Genomic DNA, 19,653 nt, shown 5'->3' with positions numbered 1-19,653 from the left:
TGTAAAGACTGCGCGGAGCAAGACAGATGAGAAAGTGTATCTATTTTTGATAGTGAAGATAGCGTGTATCTCGGGCTGGTGTGTTTCCTCCGGGTCCGTTCTTTTTGATCAGACTTCACAGTGCGTTCACAGCCTTGTTGGTGTTTAGAAATAAACTCATTTCCCCAAAGGTTTTCAGTTTAAGTTATATAGTCGTTGACGTTCCTTATAGTTATATCTCCGGACCTCCACGCAAAGAGCCCAAGAACAGGACTAATGCCCACGCCAGGTCCTGGCTAGGTGGGAAAAAATAATTCAAGGCTGGGGACAAATAGACACCAGTAGACAGAATGATATTTGTACCAAAACGTGAGTTCTCCAGTGGTTCTCGGAATGCTGTGAGGCGCCAGTGATCTGAAGGTCCTAATTTACAGCCTTAGTGACAATTCTTCATTGTTTCTGTACCACCTACCGGAGAGGATCTGGTGAATCTACAAGGGAATATGACACAGCCACACAAGAGCTCAAATGGAAGTGCATTTTCCACATGAAACTGTGTTTTCTAGACTGTGAAATTGAAGTTGCAGTAAAGTGCTAGAAAATACAGAGCACTGAGAAAGTATTCTCTTCTCTGTCTTCATGACTGTGTCTTCATAAAGACAAAACCAAAGAGCATATATTATAACCATATTTATAATATAGACCATATTTAAATAACACATACATACGTAATAGATTTATTTCTGTTTTATTTCAATGGAGTCTACTGAATGAGTTGCAAACTAATCATCTTGATTTTTAGGAAACGTTGTGTTTTCTCTCGTCTCTTTTCAGCAGGAATAAACCTTTACTTGTTCCTTTGCAGCCGACACATGCTGACGCAGCTCCCCACCTGAACTATCTTGTTTTTTTTTGTTTTGTTTTTTGTTTTATTTATTTTAAGTCAATTAAACTGCTAGGACCCCCATACCTACATAAAGTTATTTTTTTCTTATTTGACATAAAATAAGACCTTTCATCATATCCATCAATACAGTAATTTGATTGTAAATCTAAAAAAGACCAAATAATTTTTAACACCTCAACTAGACACACTTGCACCAATTAATCTTTTATTTTATTTTTTGCTCGACGCTTAAATAAATGTAAAACATAATTGCAAGAAATGAGATTGCAAATTGGCTTTTAGCATGTAACCCTGTATACCGTAGGACTACTAATGACCTGGATCTCATTTCCCACTGCAGACGAACTGGTCTCCTGGGAGGAGGAAGCAGCCCAGGTTATCGGTCTTTCATCTTAGCACATGTCTCCGAGACGCACAGGACACAAATCAGATCCAGCGATAATGGCCGTGAGACACACAAAGGGTACAAGCTGTATAAGCTTCTATAGATTAAAAATAAAAACAGTTTGTAATGAGTGCATCATCGATCCAAACGAACGGTTCGGCAGCTCGTTGTAGGAGACCCGCTTTCAAATTTGATTCTGCTTTTCCATGTGTGAAAATCCTTTCACACGAGCATTCCTGCTCTGAGCTTCACCAGCCGCCTTTACATTACCTCGGAGGAGCAAGCGAGGGTTTCTCATGTGCGTATTTCTTGTTCGCTTTTAAATGCGGCAAAGCCACATCAGCAACCGAAAGCAAATCCGGCCGCGGCCGGCCTGAGGCCCTCGCAGAGTCGTGTAATTCAGACATCACGCCGGAGCACATTGATTTCATCTGTGAGCCGATAGCGGGGAGCGCCGGGACGAGGACGCAGGATGAAATGATAGACCTGCAGTGTTCTAGCGCGGCCTTGGTAGGCTCTGACAGGTCATAAATAAGACATGTCTAGCCAGTGTAGATGGAAATAGGAAGACTCCTCAATGATAATGCAATTCAGCTCTGCCTCTACACCCCTATCGCGACCTTCTCAGCATTTCTGGAGATACAGACGAATGGTTCAGTTCTTTTCACCCCGTCTCTCTTCAGTCCTCCCACCACATGCGCCGTGAAGGTACAATATCCTACAGACTAGATCACCATGTGCGCAGCTCTGCAGAGCTCCTATATGAAGGTCACGACGGGCTAGGGACGTGCAGAACACAGAGTGGAGCTGTGACAGGAAGGGAAGACTGGAGGGTGTTTATTTGCCCCCTCTCTGCTGATCAGGGCCGCTGTGAGGGCAGATAGCAAGCCTGTAGGCTATGCATGGCAGAGAGGACATTAGCAGGTACTCGCAGCCCGCAAAGACACGTCTTTGTCTTAAACGTTTTGCTTCCTCTTTGGCAGAGTGAAAGACCAGGGCTGCAGCAGCCGGTCCAGTCCTATTGTCTACTACCACGTCTGGGTGACGGGCTGTAATTCAATCTAACCCTTTTTTTTCTGAAGTGTCAATAATATTGGATAACTAATGATATTGTCCAATCAAATACCCATGACTTTTCCTGTACAGGGATTCATACTTTAAAATTCAAATTTGAGGTTTTGTGTGCAAGTGTTCAATTTAGTATCAGGAGCTCCATGCTCCTCACAGTGTTGAAACAGGGCTGCACTGTTCCTTTATTCCTGACAGTGAACACAGGGAGGATATGATGTACAGTAATTAATGCAAGGTTACTATGGAGCCAGCTCATAAGGTGTCTCCTGGGAAGAGGGCAGGGAACAATTTTTAGAGAGCATATGGAAGCAGGATGCAAATTGAGCTATTTCAGCAGATAGTGAAAGATTAAATTACAAATTTATGTAAATCCCCCGAGGAAATTACAATATAGCTATTTCAAGAAAGCAGTAACGTGCCTTAATATTAATAATTTAGGTACTAGTGGCAAAAGCAGAAAAATGTGCAGGACATTATTATTTCACTCCTGGCAAGCTGTTATCTCTATGATGTATAGCAATGGCATTTTCTACTAAATTACTGCGTTCAGTATGCGTACCGTGAAGGAGTTCACCACGATTCTACGTGTCGAGATCAGATTGCTCATTTATTGCGTCGAAAATGCGCGAATTCAGTTGCTTTATCCCTACATTAAGGAGAATTCATTTTCTCACAAATGCGTCGAAACGCACCTTTTGAATAGTAGTAGTGATAACTACAGTGCTGTTCTTAGATAGGTTTTCCTTCTGTGTTAAATATTATGAGAGGAAGGTCCATTTTCTCCTCCGGTTCCCCCGGCGTGCGCGGGCGCTTTAAGACAGGACATTTAAAAACCTTAAGGCGTGTTTCCTGCTCCCATTGATCAGAAGCAGCCGCTCAGGCGCGCTCCCGCTGCGGCAGCGCGCAAGGAACCAGCAGGAGCGAAATACATCTCGCGGTTTTGTCGCAATTTTGCAGCAGCGCCTCTTTCGCTTTGTCTGTCACGGGACCCGGAGCGAATCGGAGCAAAAAGTCAAAATACCGCCGCAAACGCGCGAGAGGACTGCGGAGCCTTAAAGCCGAGCCGCCGCGATTACTTTCGGCCGGGGGCTGGTATTGGCGTGCGGCGAACGAGCTCCGCGCACACCTCAGACGCACCGATCAAACCCGACTGTGTTTCTCCTGAAGGGCCGGAGGGGACAGAGCAGCAGAGCCCCCGGATTCAAATCTTTACACCTTTTTTCTTCCCCTAGAATCCCCTGGAAACAATATTGGAATTCGTACTGTACGTGGGGAAGCTGACAATGGAGACCTACAGGGCGGCGGGGACACAATGAATTGACAGTTACACACGGAGATTTCAACTTAAGGGGCTATAAAAATGGGTTTATGACATTTAAGAGCAAAGTGTTGAACGGGGATGAATTTTACTGGCGCCACGGAAGAGCTGCCACATTTTAACAATAATAGAAATGACCAAAGACGCCTGTTCCGCGTCAAAAGATGCAGCTTTGATCTGATATTTCGATAGAGAAGGACAAAGGACCGGAAAGGAACATGCGAATAATTACAAACCCAAGGAAGCAAAGGTCGCAGAATTGTGTCCCAAGCTTTTAAAGACGTTTCCCGGAGACGTCGCCCCGGCGTTGTCGCGTATATTCCCCGAACATCACCAGACCATGGTGCCTGCGCTGGCGCTGGCGGAGTTATCGCCCAGCTGTAACGCCGGAGAGGTGCGCCCGGCAGCGCTGGACTCCGAGTAGGGATAAAGACAGCGATCGGACTGTGACCCCCGCCTGCTTCATTGTTTTCCAAAACTTTAATTTAAATACTCTAAGGAGCCAACATGTCGGCGGTAATGGTGGCCAGGAAGGCGCCCCGGAGGTGGGAGAAGCTTCCCGGGAAGAACACTTTCTGCTGCGACGGGAGGGTGATGATGGCCAGGCAGAAAGGTGTATTCTATCTCACCCTGTTTCTCATCGTGGGGACCTGCTCTCTCTTCTTCGCCTTCGAGTGAGTATGACCCGCCTCTTCCCACGCGTTCCCGCAGACGGGGTCCCCCCTTTTGCGTGCCACCGCACCTTTGTGTCAGATTTCGGGGCGTAACCTCGGCCCCGAGCCTCATTCCTGACGCGGAGGGGAATCCGTCGAAGGCCATCTTTCGCCTCGCCTCGGTCCGGTGTCCACGCTAAGGGTTTGCTTTGGGCGACGCTGAGCAGGTGACCGAGGGGTGTTAAGATCCGGCTGGCAGAGACCGCCATCGAGACACCTTGCGTCTCATCATTCCCAGCTGCACGCACCGCACTGTGGGTCACACCTGAGCGGAGACGTGACGTCAAAACCGGACAGGTCTGCCGCTGGCGCCTTCAAAAGCGCGGACGAAGCCTAGCCAACACAGTGGCTGTGTGTGGTGAATTGGCCAAAGTGCTCGTTGCACCATATTCCGAAGGGTCAGAAGGTGCAAAGACCGCTATATACAGTATAGACTTGTTACAGCCGAGCCTGTGATTCTGAGCTGTTGGGAGGTGTCCCTATCCACTCGGCATGAAACTAAAGATTTAATGCAAAACTCGGGGGGGGAGGGGGGTGTTCAGGCGGTGTTGTTCGCTGGCTGTCTGAAGGCGCTAACGTAGCAGGCCGGCCTTGTTGGACCTGGGCCTGGGCCTGAGCTGAGCTGGCGTCTGTGGCCCAGCGCAGAAACCAGACGAGGTGGTGAGGGGGGGCGCAGGGGGGGGGGGCTGGCCCCTGTGCGCTGTTCTCTCCCGCGTTGGGCTTGAAGGTGAGCGGAGAATCGCCTGCCCAGGGTGTTGGTGTTTGTGCTGGTTGTCCTGGAAGCCTCCCGCTGCCCAGGGGTGTGTTTCTGCTCGCACGGCCAGGGGTGACCGCGGGGGGGGGGGTGACTGCGGAGGGGAGGGGTGCTGTAAACGGGATGCTCTCAGCTTTAACAGACGCTCCCTTGACGGCTGCTCTTCTGGGGCTCGTGCTGCATCTGGTCACCCCCTCACACCCAGCGCAGCCGGCAGTCGGGGTGCTTCTGCCGCTCTGGAGTGGGGGGACTCCGGTGCCTGGGAGCTCCGGTGAGCGACACTCCCGGCGCTCGACCGCAGACTGGAGCTAGAGGCCTCCCCAGCGCTGGGAGATCAGAGAGCTGGGGTGCCGAGAGGGAGAGGGCCTGAAGGGGGGGTGTGGTGCGGTGGTTAGGGTTGTGGGTTCGAATCCGACAGCTGAGGCCCTGCTGTGTACCCTTGAGCAAGGGGCTTCACCCGAAGTGCCCCAGTGAAATACCCCGGTGTGTAAATGGGTGCAATTGTGAGATGTTCAGGGTAAAGGCATCGGGCAGGAGGCTGATGATTGAAACTCCTACAGTGGTCTGCAAAGCTGTTCACCTCCTTCATGAACTCTAACAGAATGCTGGTTCTTGTGTAAATCCAGGTGTACACTTACAATTTCTTGATATTTGTCAATCAGTAAGACTCGTATGTCTAAAATGTGTCAGAATAGTTGCATATGTTTCTAAAAATGTGATGTTCCCCAATAATTCCTTTCCTGGCAATCACTATTTTGTGAACCCATCACTTAGCTTTGATAAACCCAGGGATGAGCTTCCTGTAGCCTTTAATAGGTTCTTATGCTTTGCTAGTGGGATGTTTGGCAGCAGCCCTGTCTGACCTGTGCCTGTGATCTTCGGCTCATACCTCACAAACATGTCCTCGTAGAGACTGAGAAGACCACTCCTGCACACAGGTTTGGTGCTCTCTTAACCATTTGGTCACTGAGCTTTTTGCAAGTTTTTCTGTTGTTGCAAAATCCGTTTGTGACCAAAGCATGAGCACCTTGACCGAAGGCCCCAGACTCTGACTAAAGCATCCCGCTGAGCTGTGCAGTCCTCAGTCCTCAGTCCTCCCTCTTAGGGCACCTTCCTTCTGCGATGGGGGCAGATCCCGATGGACACCTGCATCTTCCTTTCTAAGTGCACTTTGAGTCTGCGCTCATCGCAGGCATGCGTAGAGGCGGCAGCTGCTGGTGCTGGTGCTGGACTGTGTAAGTGACTGTTGTTGTGTGGGTGCTGCTTGGCTTTCTTCGGCTGAGCCGGTCTCTCCTGCAAGTGGGCCGCTCCAGTGTCTGGTGATTCATGTAGTCATTGCTCCGGGAGTGTGGCGGAGTGCAGCTGGTTTGGGGGCGGCAGTCCTTGGCGAGTTCTGCTCTGGGTCCCCGCGTCCCGTTGGAGTTGCCCTGGTCCGATTGCGCTGGCGCAGCTCCTCCGAGCCCTTCCGAGTGGCGAGGCAGGCAGCCGCGGTAAGGCCATTAATTCCCAGCCCTTTTCCTGTGGGAGTGCCAGTAAGAAGCCCTGATAAAAGCGTGCTTCTCCTGCGGAATTGGATGTTAATTTCCGAACGGCCCCTTTAAGACCGAGCTCGTGAGGAGGACAGGCCAAGTAAGGGTTATAGGTCTTCACAGCTCTGCTCATCTTACCCTCAGCCACAGTCATCGCTCCTGTGGAGAGGACAGTAACCCAGTGTGCAATGGAAGACTCCCCATTATAGAGCAATTTCAGCCTTTATGGGTTTTATTTATGTTTTTCTCTGTTCAGTGGCAGTAGGGTAATTTCACGGGATCCATACAGAAGGTTCTCGAAGAGTTTTATTAGCCTCAGGTGACTAATTCTGCTCATGGCTAGAATTGGTTTTCAGTTTTGCTTGTGCTTTCCATTAAGAGCACCCGTTCAGTTTGTGTGTTGTTTCTGTGTGCTGTGTGAATTTTGAGTGAACAATATAGAAAGCCCCAAGCCCCACAGCTATGGTGGTGTGGCATTGTAAGTAGTCGCTGTGTGATATAACAGTTGTAGCTGTCTTTAAAAGCCACTTACGGGAAGAAAATCACCACTCACACACACACCATATAATTTATTATCGTCATTACGTACTCCCTAGGGAAAAGTCCATATCTTTCTAGCGAGGTTATAAAATATTCTGATAGTAATATTTATTCAAAACGTTGATAATGAAATTTTAAAATGTGTGTTATTTTGCAGTTTTTTATTTCTTGCTTGCATATTTTGTTTTTCTTTCTCTGAGCAGACTTCCTTGGGCTGTAATTATTTCTTTCATTGAGAAGTGTTGTTTGTTTGTTTGTTGCCGTGGAAGTCCTTTATAGGGGGGTCAAATCCTGACATGTATGTTTGTGTGAAGAAGGAGATGTACAGTAAAAAAGCTTGTTCGCCTGTTCTTGTTTTACTTTAAAGAAGCTCACGTTTGATTTCAAGTTGGGAGCATCAGCCCTGGTACATATTCCCATCAGCTGTGGAATGGTAGGACATTGGTTTTGCCCAGCGAGAATGGTGCGTGTGGCTGGAACGTGGCATTCCCAGAATGCTTCTGTGCTGTGAACATGCGTCTGAGGGTCTGAGCTGCTGCAGTCCAGGGGCTGCTTGTTGGCATGGTCCTGCCTGTGTCCTGTATCACAAAGGGCTGTTCTTGTGAGTTATGAGCCGATGAAATAACTGCTGAATATTGGTGCTGCAGCTGCTTCAAAACACTCCTCCTGTCCAGGATGGCTAGATAGATCGAGATAGTGGTGCTTCTGATGATGGTGTAATCCTGTGTTTGTCACATGAAGATCTGTCCACGTGGTCTATTAACTTACCAGTTGTAGCTGTCCATTGTGGACAGAGGATCAGATCTAGGCACAGAAGGCAAAGTGCATGGCAAATGCTATTGGAGTCTCCAGAATGTAGCGCTAGTCAGAATTGCTTGCCTGTCTTAAGTTCTGCTCACCCAGAGGCCCCCATAGCAACATCACCTAGAGGAGGGCACCCACTTCGCCCACCACCCCCTCGTGGGGGATGTGTGGCGGCCATTGCGCTCCCCATTCTACTACAGAACGGCAGAGAAGGAAGGGCGTACTTCGCCAATTGAATTTGTTCGTGTTTAGGCAGGACAGCAGGGTAACATCCTGTTCTTACCGAGAGGGCCAGTGGATCAGGACTCGAGGAGTCTTGAGGATGGCGAAGGCTGGCACCTCCTGCATCACAGTCTGTTCACCGGCTGGTCCACCGCCAGTTGGGTTGTGCTTAGTCTCTAGTCCATCGAAGTGCCTCGCACAAGTCTGCTAGAGCTCTCTAGAGGAATGAGGCCAATTATAGGTTTGTTTTTTGCGAGCTTTGTTGCTTTATGTGCAGGAGGAGCAGATGGGCCTGGAAGTAATTGCGAGGCTGTGACACGTTGCAGTGCCTGGTTCTGCTGGGATATATGGCTCTTCTCCCTGTAAACGTGGGTGTACAGGCAGCTCCTGCAGCCTCGCTGCCTCAGCTGGTCTGAAAAACAAGCCTGGAACGAAAGCTAAATAAGTGAGCACGTTTTTTTGTGACAGCTTGTAGCTAATCGGTTTATAGAGATCAGGAGTGTTAAATCACATTGCGATCCCTTTTTATGCATCTCTAATTGAGTTGATTTTCATTACCCATGAAATTTCAATTGGCAAATGCTCTTGGAATAGATAGATTGACAGAGAATGGGAATTTGTTTTGCATTGAGCTTGTAAACTGGGCGGGAGAGGCTTGAGCTGGAGGACAGGGCAGCGCTGACTGACGAAAACGAGAGTGGCCGTCCTTGGCATCTACAGTAAAGGAGTGGAAGACTGGGGTTTCTTTTAATTTAGCCGATGGTAGATAACTGCTGCTGACAGGGAACTAACTCCATTTTTACAAAAAGCTCGCATCTGGCCTTTGTTTTTGAAGTGTTTCCCCTGTGTCTGTCTCTTGGGCGGTCTAAGACCTTTTGTGTTGTGGGTCCCTAACGCAAGTGGTCTTAGATTGTTTAAAAGCCACAGGGGTGGAAAAGACGAGAAATGCTTTTCTTTTTAAATAAAAATAATTTTGGAAATTGAGCTATCATGTATCTGGAGGGTTAAAGAAAAGTGAAACAGACCGTGTCTGTGAGCGAGAGACAACCCAGTAGCACTCCTGCTTGGGATGATGCACAGTCCCCAGGTAGCTGCTGGTCCTGCTGCTCCCATGATATGTACCTGTTCGGGTGTGCAGGAAGCCTAGGTTTTCCCACCAGTGCTGACAATCATTAGAGGACTCTCTAATGATCATTAGAGGCCCCATTGAGGGCTCACCCCTCTGTCAGTGTTGGGCCATAACTGTGTGATGTCGCTTTCATGGCGGTGATGGTCTTTCATCACTCAGAATGTGCTGATGGCAATCTCCTGATCCGGGATGAAAGGAACAGACCAGCTGTGTCCCAGGATTCATCCCGGGGCGGGAGGCTGTGCTGATCTGAGCCGGGGAATGACAGGGCAGCGTCAGCACTGCTCCATTAGATTAAGGGCAGTGGGGTAAAGGAGAGCCGCAGGTGGGCTGTCTGTGGGTAGTGAAGGAAGAGAAGACAGCCTGACACAATTAAAAAGAACCAGCCCTGCGGCGCCCACCTCTGCACAGACTGCCGCTGCTGTGAGTCAGCCAGGAAACACTTTGACATTGGCATGAATTTAGATTCACATAGATCTCCAGCACATAGCTTATTGTTAAATGACACTTTTGATTTGGGTACACTGTAAAGGGAGAACAATAGAAAATGCATGCTTCACCTTTTTAAATTTTTTTTCTGAAGGTATATGTATTACACCCCATCTTTATTGCTAGCCATCTGAGCAGCTACCTAATTCATGTCCACTGGTCTGTGTCTCTGGCAGCCCATGGTTAATTGAATGAATCCTCCCATCACCATTCTGCTTTCCTGGATGAGCAGCAGAGGTGCTGGAATTAAAATGTGGTATCTTGGTCTCAGTGCTCTGAAGGGATATTCCTGCAGTGTCTCTACGAGGTCTAACACAGTTATCTTAGGCTCAGATAAAGTGTCTCTTTAGGCCTGGTTCTTCCAAGTTTGTAGAAAAGCAGTAATGGATTGTAATGGCACAGCAGTCCCTTAATTGAGTTGGAGAAAAAAAACTTCTGTTGGCTGTTGTTCTCGTGTATCCTTGGCAGGAATCTCATGCCTCCAGAAATGTTTCAGACCACAGCTGACAGGAGTTTCTCCAAGTGGAAAACTAAGAAATCTTGTTCTGCTCAGTGTCTGTGGGTGGAGGACTGTGGGTTTGGTTTTCTAGTCCTTGGGTTTTGTGTGTTTTTCCTGATTGTTGCAAGGGGACTGTTACAATGCAAGAGAACCACAGGGATGTCAGACAATGCCAAAGACTTTCTGCCAGGAGAGCAGCTGTTAAGAATGGGATCTTATTCATTCATAAACTACATTCCAGCAAAGCCGTGCAGGAGACCCACCTTGGCTTCATGTCTTAATAAACACATTCTCAGGATTTTATGGTCCATGTGATACATAAATCATGTTTGGAATAGTCTTGTTAAAATAAAAAAAACTGCCTCAGCCTTTTCTCGGATGAGTGGAGATCGAAGGTCATCAGGGAGCAAGCTGTAGTGAGAAGATGTGTGGGACTGGACGATGCCCATTCCTTTTTCTCGCTGTGGTTTGTGTAGCAGAACGATAGAAAAGAACAGACATGGCAGGGTGGCTGGGATTGTGGATTACAATTGCAGAACCACAAGAACACGAGTCAGAATGAGTTGACTACGTTGCACCAGTTCATGTGCGTGTTAATGTAAATCTAGCTGCAGGTGAGCAGACCCAACCCACTTCGGTTTATAATCTTTACAAAAACAATTGCTGGACAGCTTTGCCTCTGGGAGGTTGTTTTTCCAGTACAATATATTGACAGAGCAGTGCTAAACCTCAGCCTCACGATCTGGGTCTTTTACTGGCTTTTGCAATTTCTAGAAAAGTGCACCCAAAGGAAGATTCTTGAGATTTAGTGGAACGGGACTCATCTCCTGGTGACATTTTGAGCTGAAGGTGTGTCTCCTCCTCCTCCCTATCAGCTGCGCCATTCATCTGTAAAACAACCAAAGACAAGCTGACAAGCGATGATGCTTTTGATGTGTTTTTAAATGTCAGATTGACTAGCAAGTGTAACATTAGAAGGAAGTGTCAAACTCTCACCTTCTTTCATGGACACTGCCAGCTGGGTTGAAGGAAATGTGAAATGGGAGATTTGTATATTGAGGTCTTACAAATATTTTGTGGTCAAAGCTCATGTCACAGTTTTGTGATCTGATGTGCTTGGTGGCGTTTCTCTGGTGCTTAATCATTGATCATTGGATTTGAACCACAGCTGGACGGATCTTGTTTTTTATTCGGTATGTGCGAAACGCTGGGGGTTTTAGGGGCAAGAATCTAGATGAAATGGAGAAGGCACACGTGTGTGCCAGGGTCCACTGGCTTGGCTGGGATTTTCCTCCGTGCCAGGAAACTGGCGTGGTCTTGTCACCAGGCAGGAAGCCCCTTGCAATCTAAAGGTTGGGGTGGGGGTGGGGGTGGGGGTATTCTTTTGGCCAGGTTGAGTAAGACGCCAACTGTAGAGAAGGCCTGTTTGGTGTGAGAACACCCGTAGTGGCTCAGATCGAGCACCTGTGCTGCTCTAGCTATATAACAGTTACTGTCCATCACTTTGTCCTGTGAACAGAGTCTGCACGGCGCTACCCGAGTCTTTCCTGAAAGCCATTGCAGGCTACAAAATACCTGGGTCCATTGTCGAAAGGACTTCTAGACTGCTACTCCAAAAAAATAGTTCAAGCAATATACTGTAGGTACTCAAAAACAGCAATGGTGAATATAAAAGGACAGTATCAGTTCAGAGAAGAGAGAACAGGTGTATATTCCCAGGATAAAAGATTCTTACACTGACAGGCTAACGTTTTTAGTCTTGAATCTCAATCTGGTTACCCAGCCATGTGGTTGAAGCTGCTAACTTCTTTTAAGTAACAGCTGGACAAGATCCTTAAATAATTAGCCTCCTATAGTCCACCGTGCCTTCAATGTTGTGCATATCTTTAGCAATGGAGACATTGAGACATTCTAGTAAAATCCTCATTAATTGTCTTTAATTAATTGTTGACAATTGTTTGAAGTTCAAAGGATTTGCAGTAGTATGAGTAGTCCTTATCACAGGTGATTCTATCACTGTAGCTATACCCAAAGCCTGGTGTGCTCACAGATTTCAACATTCTTTGCATGTATTTTGCCTATTGTTATACCTTTCTCTTTTTTTACCTCACCAATCTCTCTGGAACTGCTAAACCCAACCATCCTGTAGTTATCTGTGTTTTCAGCATTGCTCTTGTACAAGAACAGTTATTGAATCAACTGTGGTCTTCAAAAAGGCGACGGCCACTTTCTTACAGAGCCAGATTCCCTGCCTCTCCCGAGAGAGTCCGTATGTGTCCACTTCTCCAAATCCCAGATGTGGATTTTTTTAACCCAGCGGAGTACATCTAACATCTTGCGTGTACAAGTACACGGGCCTCTTCAGTAAAAACTAACATTCAGCAGGTTTCGCCAGATAGGAGCCGATGAGAACAAGAAGCGATGTAGTGAGATGGAGGAGAGAGTAGAAGGAGTTTCTGTGCGTCTGTAAGGGGCTGGGTGTGAAGGCCACGGCACTCCTCCTGTGCTGGTGTGCACTCTCCAGGTTATTGAGCATGTGGTGCACCCATCCTTCGCTCCCGGGGCCGGCCACGGGCCCGTCTGCTTGTTGGTTTCCTGCTCCCCAGGGTGCCGCTGCACCTGTCTCTCCCTCGCTGTCCCTGTCTCCAGAGCAGCTCGTGCCACACGACGCTCAGGAGGGCACACGCCTCCCCACGTGACTTCCAGAGCGTCCCAGTGGCCCGATTCTGTCTTCTCCCACCCAGACAGATGAGACCCCTTGTTAGGCTGCAAACCTACTGCAGGCTGAAGCCAGACCCGATCTGCATGTGATCACTCCTCTCCATCAGCGGCCACCGCCTCCACAGGGCTCTGGTGGAAAATAAGGAAGAAACGCCGCAGAGGCAGAAACCAGCAGTGTGTCTGTATTGAAGCCAAAGCCACCCTGAGACCAGAGACTCCAGCTGAGGCAAAGCACCAGCCTTTGTTTGTTTGCGGCTTTTCCTTGGGAATATGGAATGAAAAATGGGGGGAAAAAAACAGAAATCCAATAGAAAATGCATAATAGGAGCAGATCCTCCTAAAGAATAATAAATTAAGGAAACATTCAGAGTAGAAGTACCCTTTAAATGGGATTATAAAACCTCAGAGAAAAATATCTTGGAAGATAAGGTGTTACAGGGGTGCCTTGATCCAATTGAACGCAAACAGGTTTACCCAACGCAGTATCTTATTAACCTTGCACTCTCACTCTCTGTGAAAGTGAGCGGCTCTTGGTTGCTGATGCCGGCCTTAATTATTCATGCACTGATGTGTGCCTTGAAAGCTTTGTTTAAAAAAATATGAAAATTTTAATTTTTTAATTTGGAAGCCTTGAGCAACTTTCGTTTCAGAAATAGAAAAGTAGATGAGTTCGATATCCAAATCTCCTTACCATATGAAAAGATCTTTCACATGCACAGGAAAATTCCAGTGAAATATAAAGACAAGTAGAAGCTGTTTTGAAGGCTTCCAAGCAAGTCCCTGCCCAATTACTTTAACAATGTGAATATCCACAGTGAAACCTACCCAGTCTGAGATTATTGGCTAAATAGGATTTGATGTAACACTGAAACTGCGGGATGTTTTGTCAAGCAGTCGATGACCTGGTGTGCACAGAAAAAAGTATTACTGCAAACTGTGAAGTGTGCATTTGCAGTAGGTTTGGGTATAATGAAAACCTGTCTAGTTTAAAATTGGTTGATGTAGTGATTTCCACAATAATGATAGTCTGAATTTTGCAGTCAGACAACAATTGTTGTTCACACAAAACCCCCCATTTCCCCATACTTTAAATTCGATGGCACTAAAATGACATCAGGTGTGGAGTTAGTTTTCTAAAGAGTCCTTGCACAGAAGTGGTTTTAGAGGCCACATTTCTCCATGACCCACTGTGGGTAGCAACATTATCCCAGCATCTGGTGAGGCGCAACAGAAACAGCTTGGGGTGTTTGTGAAAGCACACCACAGTCCGTGCAGTGGTGTCCGAGACGGAGGAGTGGGAACAAAATGGTGTGGTGGCCAGGCGACCATCTTGGTATACACAGGAACAATAGATCTTTCTAGAAAATGGCGGAAGGGGTTTGCTGATAAACCTAGACCAGCCATATTGAAGAGAGCCCTTGTTCGGGCTGGAATCAGCTTTGTTCCAAACCAGCTCTGACACAAGCCCGAATATTTCAGAAAGGAGGGTGCTTAGATACGCTTTGTGCTTTTTTCTTTACATGTTTCTGTTTTTGTTTGATGGAGTGATGTAGTCCTGCACTGTACTTGAAAAGGGGCTTGGCCAGCACACGAGTGGTCTGAGGATGAGGCTGCAGTGCTGCTGACAGCTGACAAGACCAGCCGGACAGTCCTCAGAGATCACTGGATATGCTGATAGACTGCCATTTGTGTCAGACTTGACTTCGCCTTCAGCTCTCTTGGAAATTAAGGAGGAGAATGAGCTGACGCCCTCCTGCCTGTTTCTTATTGGATGAATGATTTTATGGATTCTTGCACAGCTCTGGTGCTTTCTTGAGAAACCGGTATGGCTGGAGGAAGCGGTGCTGTGTCACCTGTCCTGTCTGCCCGGTACACCAGGATCCCATTTTCTTGTTGCTGGAAAGGCAGCTCTCCGTATAACGAGCACTGCTTTTTCCAATAGAATAGATTCTTGACATATTTCCAAAGGCGTGCGCTTGGCGCTTGTTCAAGACAAAAGGGGTTCATATTTCCTGAAGAAATTCGATGCTGTTTTTTTAGGTGTCAAGCACATGACATTTCAAGGCAGGTGTTTTGAAACCAGTTCTGAGCCACGTTTTGAGTTTTAAGCTTAATGTTACAGCATAATATTAACAATATCAAGTAATTCCTTGAATTGGCAAATCTAGGATTCTAAAATGCTTTATATATTGGAGAGGAGTTGGGCCCACTTCATCAGCTACTGAGGTATGGGTGACTCACATTGACGTGGAGTCTGTCTGTCTGTAAGGAGCAACTGCTCTCCACTGCCAGTGTACCCACATGCTGCTGGAGGTCTTAGTCCCTGCATTCTCCACCCTTTCTGGGAAGTGCTATCAGAGTATCGGAGCAGGACTCATCTGCAGTTTCAGAGTACTTCCAGGAACCATCTTCATATACCATCCTTTTACCATGAGATGATTCAGATTTCTTTAAGCCTGGTAATATGATTTCTTGCTGTAATTGTGTAATTGGCTTGCAGAAATAGGAGGCCTGTCACAGTGTTGCAGGGAATACGGCTGCTTCCCAGGAATCTGTATTCCCTGCATCCCTGTGATGGTGACTGCCGTCTCTGTTGTGGGACGAGCCGGGAGTCTGGGGACAGGTTATCGCTGGCAGTTTGTCAGCAGGGATGTGTGGGCTCTGTCCTGTCGGGTCTTTGGGCCTGTCTGTCCAGTCACCTCTGAATGATGAGCCAGTGCACTGCCTTCTGGACCAACACCACTGTGTCTGCTTGCTTGAGTAACTTTGTGCGCAAAGTTACTCAAGCAGAAACTCAGAGGTGTCATCTTGTTTTTGTTATTTTTAATGCTAAACATTCTTCAGCCTGTTCATTTGAAGATGGATGAGAGTGTAGAATGCCTCGAGTTATTAATTTATCAATTTAAGAAGCTTTTTCTGAAAAAAAAGAAAGCTGAGTGGGTGCCTTCTTTAATTCAGATGCCAAATTGGAGCTTTTTTGCAGAGGTTTTATTTTTTAATGTGTTAAAATTGACAGCTTTTGCAAAACCTTTTTGTTTAAAAAGACATTTCTTAATTCCTCATAGGGCAGTGATGGATTAGGCTCCTATTTTATAGCATGGCTGTGCTCCGTGCTGAGAATAGAGCAGGAAAGGTATGTCCTGGAGGGGAAAGTCTGTGCAGAATTGGACCTGAAACAAACCAACCAGCAGCTTAAAAACGAGCCTCTTGGCTCCTGGTTCCCGAATCAGTGTCTCCTACCTTTTAGAGTATCAGCTCAGTGTAATTGCCCAGAGTGCACCAGCACGACAGCCGGCAGTCTGGCGCTTGCTGGGCAGCGGAGGGTCTGTCCTTGCTCAGCCCAGTGGGAGCACAGGCCTGCCATCTGTCTGCAGTGTCCTGCTAGGGGATCACCCGCCTGGATGAGTGTGCACAGCTAGGAGCTCAGCCGCCCATGGAGCCACAGTGCGCTGGACCATGATCGGTCACTCCTGTCAGTACCTGTCGCTGTTCTCTTCTAGGAGAAAAGGTGTGTGGTCCCAGTGGCACTGTCGTGTGCTGTTTCTGTGTGCTTCATGACGGTTAATTGTTGCAGCAAATTAAGTCATAGCAGTCATTTGAGTTGATCATGGGTTTTTTTTTCCATGAAGTAACTTTTGAAAGTCTACTTGTCTTGTCTTTCTAGAATAAATAAGTTTCAGCATTGACGGGTCTATAAGATGCCCTTCTCATAAGGTCCTCTTTTGACTGACCTCAGTCTCTCTCCTTCTCCCTACGCTGTGTCTCACAGGTGCCCCTACCTGGCCGTCCACCTGTCCCCGGCTATCCCCGTGTTCGCCGTGGTGCTGTTCCTGTTCGTCATGGCTATGCTGCTGCGCACCAGCTTCAGCGACCCCGGGGTGCTGCCACGGGCCCTGCCTGCCGAGGCCACCTTCATCGAGATGGAGATCGGTAGGCGCCGCGCCCCTCCTGCGTGTGGACCGCAAGATGTGCGGACGCGTGGTCACGCTGGGAGACCTGTATCCGAATATAGTGGCTCCAGCGGTGCAGAGTGTGAACAGTTTAGCGTCGGGTGGCGCAGGGCTGTTGCTCCTGTGGGCTACTGCTGCAGGTGGTTCTCTGTGTTGCTGGTACAGAGCAAGAGTGCGGACCTCTACTTTCTCCGTAACGTTCCAGTTTAGTTTTCTGAGTTCTGTCTATGTTTTGTTGGTAACTCACAGTAGGGGGTGGCTAGTTCAGGGGGTGAGTGCATTGGCAGTCGTGACTGGTGGGCTGAGGGTTCGAGTCCCTGCTACTGTATGCTGTGCAAGGTGCTGTACCCCTGTACCCCCCAGTCCTCCAGCTGTATAAGTGGGGATCAGTGTTGCTGGGGGATGATCCCTGTGTTTGATGGGGAGGAGTCACATGCTCTTCTGTCCGTTTAATGCTACAGAACTCTTCCGTATTCTCCACTCTGGTGTGACCCCTGCTGGCAGGTGGTGTCCTCTGAATGGCCAGTGTCCTTGCTGACAGGCGGCGCACGCGTGTGTGAGGAGCCACATGCCTGGCCGGTCAACATGGGGGGCCTTGAGGCGTCCCCCTCCTCTCTCGCTGGGGCAGATGTTACTGAGACCCAGGGCTGGTGAAGGTGCTCTGCCAGTTCCACGAGGGTCTTTGTTTTTTCACTGGGGATTTGGACAGGCCTACCCCTCTGTTTAGCCCATATATAAATGAGCCAAATGAACCCTTCTGTGCATAAATGCATATCACATGGCTAATAGTAGAAGTAAGAAGCAATGGGCGCTAAATCACTTCCCTTATTTGGCTGTATGGCAACAGTTGGCATAGGTCTGAGCTCATCTTTGCAAGACATTCAGCACAGCTTCTGCTTTCTTGCTCCGAGCTCTGTGGGCTGCACACCGAGGGAGAGAGAGTAGATACTGCAGACAGTGATGTGAATATCATATTTCCCCCAGGGACTGAGGTATTTTTATCACCGGCTTTTCTAAATTTGTTGTCTTTGCTGTTAAATGCAATTAATATTTTCCTTAGCAATTTTAATTCTAGTGAATGTTGTGCACTTTGCACAGCTGAATCACAGCTTTGATCTGATGCTTCAGTAACCAAAAAAAGAAACTGAAGCCATTGTGGGGGTGTCCTATGTGTAATCAGTCACGCATTAGTACTTTAATTTTTACCTTCAGATCTAAGTAGGGAATCTGTAACTCGTTACAATGTGTGTTTGCTTTCACAGTGCAGTTATTAATATCTTTTTCAGTACTGTCCAAGAGTAGCACACAGATATTAAATAGTACCTTTTACAGATGTGGATATGCTGTGCATTACTGTGCTCATCCAGGAAGTACAGAGAGTAGTGGTAAAAAAATCTGTGTGTCCTGCAGAAGTTGTCCATGACAAATAATATCCAACGCATCCCAGTGTTCTAATCACACACTGCACAGCTGTTTGAGGGTACGAAGTCTGCAATGGCTTCACCTCCACCTTTCATGACTTCAGAGTCATTTTTGGGAGGGGAAGCGAACGTTTTCAAAGTGTGAAACATGTTCAAAGAGAGTGTGTTTCTGTGCGCGGAGCAGCACCTGTTTGATCCAGTGTCGCGGAGTGCGTGTGTCAGCCGAGTGACCGCAGGCTGCTGTTGCCCACAGGGCAGGAGGCAGGCATGGTCTCGCTATCGGACAGTTGCTATAGCGATCGCTGCGGAGGCCAGGGTTGAAAGTCCAGACTCCTCTCCCAGTGCAGAGAACAGTGCAAGAAAGAGGGGGAGTGTTTAATCAGGGCAAAGTGATTAAACAGTATTGTGCTGTGTTTGCCCAAGATATTCCATCACACTAAACAAATCTAGATTGAGTTCCAGATCTCAGTGTCTTATTCACACATAGTGTTCTTATTGAAAATGTTCCCCCTCAGGTTCATAATTCATTCTCAAACAGGGGTGCTGGGCAAGACCGCCTTTATCTAATCACAGCTTGTCTAAACACAGCAGTTGAGTGCGGCACCACACGCAGGTGTGTTGTGATAACATTTGTTGGAAATGCACGTTAAGTGTCAGCACAGACTCTGCAGCATGTTTTTCTTCCGAGAATTATTACAACAGCACAAGGCAGCACTTTGAAATGGGTGCAGCCGGAGAGGTAACATTCCAACCATTGTCAAAGTTCACAGTGACTGACAGATGTGCGTTAGTCTCTCGGTAAACTCTAGATTTGCTGTAGTGTCTTAATTAAACTAAAAAATGAAAGATGTTCTCTCCTCAAAAGGGCATTAAGAATAACTGTGGCACATTTTGGAAGGTGTGAGGTTGTAGAAAGATTTTTTTTTCCTGTTGTAATTTTCTTGTTGTAATTTTCCTGTTTGTATGGCAGAGCAGTCTTGGAAAGCCTCCAAGTCCCTCACACCTTCTTTCCTCCAGTTGTGACCCAGCCAGATTCTTTCTATCCGAGCTGTTCCACTGCTGGCTTGTAAGTGACTCAGTGATCTGCTGCCATTCAGCAATAACCAGTTTGGGTGCCCGATCTCGAGCAGCAGCCTGCTTATCTCAGCGGGGTATGAAAAGGGCCTCCATCTGGATAAGAAGAATGCTCTAGCTGAAGCCTTAGCTCCTGTGGTTTGGATTC

The 19,653-nt window shown here is 47.5% G+C and overlaps 1 protein-coding gene across 1 annotated transcript in view; it reads left to right on the top strand.

Moving 5' to 3' along the window:
- Positions 1-883: 883 nt before the first annotated feature.
- Positions 884-19,653, top strand: part of zdhhc9 (zDHHC palmitoyltransferase 9) — a 28,656-nt gene continuing 9,886 nt past the window's right edge. The window contains exons 1-2 of the mRNA XM_088925574.1: positions 884-4,334; positions 16,830-16,990. Coding sequence (XP_088781700.1) covers positions 4,168-4,334; positions 16,830-16,990 — 328 coding nt within the window. The 5' untranslated portion in view covers positions 884-4,167. The remainder of the gene's footprint in view (positions 4,335-16,829; positions 16,991-19,653) is intronic.

Source organism: Atractosteus spatula, chromosome 9 (assembly GCF_055471065.1).
Source record: "Atractosteus spatula isolate fAtrSpa1 chromosome 9, fAtrSpa1.hap1, whole genome shotgun sequence".
NCBI lineage: Eukaryota > Metazoa > Chordata > Actinopteri > Semionotiformes > Lepisosteidae > Atractosteus > Atractosteus spatula.
Note: the sequence above shows the minus strand (reverse complement) of the source record. Positions and strands in the feature narration are given on the sequence as shown.